This window comes from Silene latifolia, chromosome 3 (assembly GCF_048544455.1).
Source record: "Silene latifolia isolate original U9 population chromosome 3, ASM4854445v1, whole genome shotgun sequence".
Lineage (NCBI taxonomy): Eukaryota > Viridiplantae > Streptophyta > Magnoliopsida > Caryophyllales > Caryophyllaceae > Silene > Silene latifolia.
The window spans coordinates 138,487,097-138,494,632 of NC_133528.1; the positions used below are offsets into that span (position 1 = coordinate 138,487,097).

At 37.6% G+C, this 7,536-nt stretch overlaps 1 protein-coding gene across 1 annotated transcript; it reads left to right on the forward strand.

Annotated features, from left to right (window-relative positions):
- The first annotated feature begins 4,780 nt into the window (after positions 1-4,780).
- On the forward strand, positions 4,781-7,424 carry LOC141648150 (G2/mitotic-specific cyclin S13-7-like). The gene is made up of 5 exons (XM_074456632.1): positions 4,781-4,909; positions 5,664-5,863; positions 5,966-6,568; positions 6,649-6,810; positions 6,900-7,424. Exons 1-5 carry the CDS (start codon positions 4,873-4,875, stop codon positions 7,215-7,217), a joined length of 1,320 nt encoding a protein of 439 aa, XP_074312733.1. The 5' UTR covers positions 4,781-4,872; the 3' UTR covers positions 7,218-7,424.
- The last annotated feature ends 112 nt before the right edge of the window (positions 7,425-7,536 follow it).

Below are 7,536 nucleotides of genomic sequence, written 5' to 3' on the forward strand. Positions count from 1 at the left end.
ATATTGAAAAATCATGAAAATGAAGATTTGATCAAATAGATGTAAAAAAAAAATCATTTAAAATGTTTCACATAAGTTTTTTCATGATTTTTTGTTTTATTATTTGATACCCATGGTTATCAATCTCATACCCACCTCCCCCCTTGGATATGAGAAACACATAACTCGTGGGTTCAAGGTATGGGTATGAAACCCATATTTTTACCAAACAAACACCTAGTATAGGTTTGACTCATTCCAAACTCATAACCCATACCTTTATAAGTTGAAACAAACACCCCCTTAGTAACTACTTTTATCCATTAATAGAATAATACTCCGAAGAATTATGTTTGGATTGGTTTTATCGTAAATCGCTTACATGACATGTATAACTCCAAATAACTTCTTTCATTGATAGTTTGATACCTTTTGTTTCTTTCCGAGGGTAAATAGGTCATAGTGAATGATTTTACACTAAATTAGTATAAAATTGTTTTATATAAGACTAATTGATAGTATTACCTCTAAAGCCGCTTGTTCATAGATAGGATTATTTATGGAACAAGATTCGTTCTTACTTAATATAACCACTCTTTCTCTAGAACTCCCCTCCCTCTAAAAAACAAAAACATAATCAATCCCTTTGAGGCGCCGCCTCCTCTAGCCACACACTACCCCTCGTTCTCCCCATACCCTTCGCCGGAGTTAGGCTCTTTCCTTGGCCTAACTCCGGCGATTGCTCATGCCTCTCTTCGTTTTCCGCCCATAAAGTTTTGATCTTTCTCCTCTTCTTTGACGGTTCTTAGTATTGTCTCGGTGGTCTGTTGGTTGCGACGGTCTTTCTCCAGTTGTTCTGATGTCGGCCGTTCTTCCGTTCCCCAGTCCTGTCGTCGAAGCCTTGCATGCAACCCCTTCGCCCTTCCCCTGGTTAGATCTGGTTGTCCTTGTCTCTCATTGTCAGTCCCGTCCCTTTGTCATGTCACCATCGTTCTTGTTTCCAACCCAGAGGTGATCCCTCCATTTCCCCACCTCTGGGTTGGCTTGCTTGTTATTGTTTGTCAATCTGTGTCGATGAATATAGCTCATCCGCACCTCTGGAGTTTTCTTTGTGGTCGTGATTTGGGTCAGATATGGTGATCTCCCCATTCACCCCACTTATCGGTCCCATGTCCTTTACCACTAATGTCTCTCAGTTTAGTTCTGATTTGGTCTAGTTGCTTGTGAGGCGGTGGTCCTAGAAGGAGTCGTTTGGTGAAACGGGCATCGTTATTGTGTCTTGTCCGGTTTAATAGAGTCGTTTGTGTTGTCTTCTCGGCGGGGGTTGTTGCATGCAAGCCGACGGTCCTGGAGGGGTTCGTTTGGATTTCGGGTGTCTTGGTGTCTTTTGCGAGTTTGATCTTTGTTGGGCCGGTTGTGCCATTTGTGGATTGTATGGTGTGGTCGTCTTTTTCTGTTGTCGGAGCGAGATCATGGCTGCTTGGGTATCCCTTTTGTTGTTTTTTAGGCATGATGGGTAGGGTGGAGTCGGGGCTTTGGTAGTGTCGTTGGTTGGGTCGGATGTGGTGGTTTCCGCTTCTAACTGATGATACATTATTCTTGTTGCTGGTTATTTTCTCTATTTACTTCAATAATAACCTCCCTTTGGTTATGGGTGTCTTGTCCCTTAATCTTTGAGGTGAATCGTAGGGTCGTATTTTTAGTTCTTATAGGGGTATTGGTGTCTTTTTATAGCCCCTCTATGATTTTAGTCTCAATAAATCTCCTTGTGGAGATTTTTGGTAGTGATGTGTGGGTTGGATTCGACAGAAGATGTCGTTTTATGGCCTCTTTTGACTGGATTTTGGTTAATGAACTGTCATTGTCCTTTCTTCTTTGCATGGAGGATTTTCTGAAGTGTTGGTCTTTGGTCAAAGGGTTCGATTTCTAAGGCGTAGGAGATTTATCTCCGCCGATGGCAAACTTCGTCGTCTTGCTCATCTCTTTTTATGTCTTCGTTCTTTTCGCAAGAGCGGAAGTACACCTTGTCATTGCCACTCTGCTGGTCGTTTGCTTCGATGTCTTCTGGAAGTCAAGTGTGCTGTTGAAGCTGGTTTGGTTGTACGTGGTCAATCCATCCTATCATCGCGGAGCTAGCTTATCTTAATGTTGTAGTTTTAGTTTTAAATAATTATTATGTATGTCTTAGGTATGGCTTTGTAGTGCTAGATTTAGTTGTCGGATTTTTGGTGGTACCTAGTCGAGTAGCTTACGTTGTTGCTGGTAGAACATTGTAAGTTATTCTCCTGCCATTGTCAAAAAAAAAAAATTCGTTCTTACCATGAAAATAAAAATTGAATATTAAGAAAATAATTTTGCGTGAATGTGATAAATTGGTAATCAAGCCTCATTACTTTGTCTAATGTTGAGATTAAGCCACTCAAGTTTCAAATGAGTGATTAAGCCTCTTAAATTGGACAAAAGGTGGAATTCATCCCCTAATCTATAATCTCATCAGATGTTGAAAATCTCACATCTTAAGTCTTAAGTTTGGGCTTTTCTTCCATTGAGCCCCCTCCTATAGCTAAGACGCTCCTATATCAGAATTATAGTATACTGAGTTACTTTATACTACTCCGTATATTAGAAAAATACGGTGGAGAACTAAATCATCAACAATTCTCCTATAAAACCATCTTAATTATAACACGAGTTTAATAAAATATACACATTTACTGTAAACAAACAAGATAAAAACACACCCTTTATTTATGTAAACTAAATTTTATTTTGACAACTTTATATAACGGTCGATTTTCATTTCCATTACCTTATTGGCATTAATTATAGAGATGGAAACGACACGCATACCGATGGAGTGACACGACCTAACAAGACCCATGACCCATTTTAGCACGACACGGGACCCACGACCCATCACGGTACGGTAGGGCACGCCATGGGTCATGCCTGGGCCGAAGTTTGAAGAAAAAGGTAGTGACTAGCCCAAGCCCAACACGACACACTCAAAATACAAAAAAATAAGGTTGAAGCCTTAAAGGGGAGAAATTGCATGGGCATGTCCAAGCACGACAAGTCACAACACGGCGCAAAGCCCACCTTCCCGTGTTTAGGATGTGCCATTTTCTCCCCCAGGCCCTAGACACGGTTGGTAGGCCCGACACAATTCACTTCCATCTCTAATTAATGCTAAACCATCTAATAGTAGGGCTGAGCAAGTTTAAGTATGGACCGAAAAAATGGATCTGACCGGATCCATCTGGCCTGAATCGAACCCAGACTAGAGTCATTTAGGCACGGTCCCCGCCACATATGAAGTTTGAGTTTTTGTTCTGGTCCGGTCCAAGACCGGTTAATTTCATTCTGGACCGAAATTTAGATGTTTATGCCTAATTTTTGCAACTTATAAATAAATCAAGTATTTTATCTTCACGATTATATTACAAACTTAATATTGATGGTTATTTATGTTAAAGATATTTATATCAACCAATTTATTTGATTTAACAAGATTAAATTTTAGGGTGCTGATTTTCGCAGTACACATTTTACTCATCGCAGTACAGTATTGACAATTATGCCCCTTTCATTTTTCATTTCATTTTCTCTCTCTAACCTCTTCCCCCCCTCTCTCTCCAAACCTTCATCTTGTTTCAACCCTCCATTCCCCTATAATTTCACAAACCCGCAATTCAGACTATTGTTATCGATGTTGGGTGAGAGGATTCATCAGCCGTCTATTTTGCCGGCGAAGAGGATCTGACGGTAAACCTTTCGTACTATATACTAATTTACTACAATTAATATTTTTTTTTTTTTATTTAATGTAGTACGTTGTTGTACTCTATACGACTATACTACATAGATATGAAATTGTTTACTACACTTGCCGGCTTGTCGAAGCGCCTAACGATTTTTGTTTAATGTAGTACGTTGATACTACATACGTATGCACTAATGCACTACCATACAGCCGTGTAATATGTTTACTTCTCTGATTTTTTTTTTTTAAATATACTACATATGACGGCCTCTCGAATGTAATCTGTGATCTATTTCGACGGCGACGCTTGTCCATTTTACCGGTGATGTCACCGATACACCAATATCCCTAGCATCCTACATCAATTAACAATAATTAATTTGAACATAAACCCTAACAAAGAGTCAATTTGATTATTAAAAATAGATTAGTAAATTAATTACTTGTTCTATATTCGAATAATCATTTATAATTGAATAATTTGAATGAGATTGAAGGAAGTTAAGAATAAAACAATAGAGAGAAAGTAGAGAGAATTAGGTTTGATATTTTTAGGTTAAGGGTAGACAAATGGAAAATTTAGTGCAAATTGTACTGAAATGAGTAAAATGTGTACTGCGAAAATAAATTACGAAATTTTAATGTTAAATGAAATAATTATAATTTTCGGTCCAAGATTGGACCAAATCGAAAAATACGGATTCAATCAGTCTAAGATCGATTTTGTTAGGCCGAGTCTTGGATTCACCTAAATTATTTTTTTGGGTCGTGAATCCGATTTTAGACCGATGCTCAAGCCCTTAACTATTGGTCCCACTTTCCTAAACAAAACAAAACGAAGCAAGAATAATAAAATAAAAATAAAAATAAAGAAAAAGCGGTAAAAGGAAGAAACGACAGGGAGGACTTTACCGTTAGGACAGGAGCGCATCCAACGATCCATAACCCTTTGCACCTACAAAATTCGACCGTTGCCCCTTCTCTTCCCTTCCTCCATTTAAACCCATATATATATTCACCATTGTTGTTTCCTTCCTCAACACCTTCATTCATTCATTATTTCACATCTTCTTCTCAACAAATCTAGAGAGAGATAGAGAGAGTTAGAGAGGCAATTAACAACAATAATAATGGCAGCGAGAGCGGTTTATCAAGAACAACCCAGAGGTATAATAATTACAATCACCCTTCTTCATAATCTTATTTGATTTATTGTAGTTTAATCTGGGTTTGATTTATTGTAGTTCGTTTAATCTGGGTTTGATTTCTTTTTTATTGATGAATAATACGGAGTAATTTGTTGATTCTTTAGTTTCGAATGTTTGTAGTATGAATAATATGGTAGTTTAAATATCATCATCACTTTTCTTCATAATCTGTAGTTGATTTATGACAGTTTAATCTGGGTTTGATTTCTTTTTATTCCTGAGCTTGAGTTTTTGATGAATAATAATACGGAGTAATTTGTTGTTTCTTTAGTTTGGAATGTTTGTAGTATAAATTAATAAACGAAGCGGATTCAGAAAAGTTTCTTTGCGGTCTTGACGAATTTTTTTACGTCACTTTAGAATTATTTACGAGTATTGATTAGACAAAATTCGCGAAAATGTATTTGTTGACGTCTTTGAGACCCCCAAATCTCGTACATTCATCCACCACTCGATATAGTTGATTATTTCTCTTTTACTCGTATGTCTTATCTTTCTTACTCAATTTTATTTTAAATGTAATTATTATTAATTCTTGTATGTAAGTGGGATTTCTTTGGATTAATCCGTAAGAATATAAACAAAAAAATTAGGGAAAAATAAGCATGAGATTTTTTAGGGATTGATTATTGTATTGTCTGTAATTAATCTTCTTTTTTAATTGGGTTTTCATAATTTCATGACACTAATTTTGTGGTATGATAAAATCATAGGCGGAGTTCAACAAAAAATGGGTCAAGGAGTAGAAAGGAGAAATAGGACAGCTTTAGGAGATATTGGGAATGTAGTGACAGTAAGAGGAGGAGCTGCTGGTAACGGAATCGTCAAGCCGCAGGCCGTCAACCGCCCTCTCACCAGGAGATTCTGTGCTCAGCTTCTTGCCAATGCACCTGTTAATGCTGAGAAAAAGAAGGTAGTTTTTATAATCTGTTTACTGAATGATTCTGTATGTTGTTGGGTTGGATGAGATTATATGATGTTTTTACTGAATGATTCCTTGATTATGTGTGTACAGAAACAAGGAGAACCAGTGGTGGATGTGAATCATGTAGCAAGGATGAGAAAAGCTGCAGCAATTCATACTAAAATGCCAGAAAAAAAGAAAACTGAAATTGCAGTATCAGTATCAGTATCAGTAAACCATGAAAAAACCCCTTGTGCAGATAAGATGGTAGAGCTTAGCTTAGCATCAAGGAAGAAGAAATCCGGTAGCATGACGTCTTTCCTCACGGCTCGCAGCAAGGAAGCCTGTGGACTAGCTAGGAAACCTGAAGAATTGGTAGTAAACATAGATGAAGGAAGCATGGAGGATGAACTGGCAGTAGTTGAGTATGTAGAGGACATCTACAAGTTCTACAAGCTTGCTGAAAATGAGAGTAGATTGCATGATTACATGGGAATCCAACCTGATATTAATGAGAAAATGAGAGCAATTCTTGTGGATTGGTTGATTGAAGTTCACCATAAGTTTGAATTAAGGCAGGAAACCCTTTACCTTACTGTAAACATCATTGATCGGTTTCTGTCGATGAAGGCGGTCCCTAGGAAGGAGCTTCAGTTGGTTGGCATTGCCTCAATGCTTATTGCTTGCAAATATGAAGAAATTTGGGCACCTGAGGTACTTGCCATTTACCAAATCTCATCAATCCAATATGTTTGATTTTGTAAATTCGATGTTTAATTGTTTATTATTTGCAGGTTAGCGATTTCGTTCAGATATCAGACAAGGCATATGTCAGAGAACAAGTGTTGGCAATGGAGAAAGCAATTCTTGGGAAGTTAGAATGGTACTTGACAGTTCCTACACCATACATGTTCCTTACCAGATATGTGAAAGCTTCTGTTCCTGCTGATCTAGAGGTATATATCTTCTGAATCGACTTTTTCTAACCTAACCCGCGTCTGAATCGACTTTTTCTTAACTGATTGTATATATTGGGTTGATGCAGATGGAGAAGATGGTGTATTTCTTTGCTGAATTAGGGATGATGAACTATTCGACCACAATCAAGTACCCTCCATCGCTCCTAGCCGCTTCAAGTGTGTACGCAGCTCGCTCAACATTGAACAGTAGCCACTCTTGGACAGAAACACTGAGACATTACACAGGCTACTCAGAAGGCCAAATGCAGGAATGTGCTAAACTGTTAGCAAGCTTTCACTCATCTGCTCCTGAACATAGGCTCAAAGCGGTTTACAAGAAGTACTCAAAACCTGAAGTCGGATCAGTTGCTCTTCGACCTCCTTCAAAAGCCCTTTTGTCTTAAATTGCCTAGATTTTAAGCAGTCCAGACTTCATTGACATTCTTGATTCAATGGAGATCTTAATTTCATTTGACAGTAGAACTACCATCATCTGTAGTGATGTCTAAGGATTCGTCGATTTTTTAATGTGATGTATTAGCAATTAAAACTGATTTCATTCATAATAATATACAAAGAGGATTTATTCTCCATATCATTTTGTTGGCTTCTGATAACATCTCAGTCACTGTATTTTTCAAGCATTACAAGATAGAATGTAATTACACTGATATAAAAACACGATAAAACTAACTCGATCCAAATTTAATTTAATAGACTCTA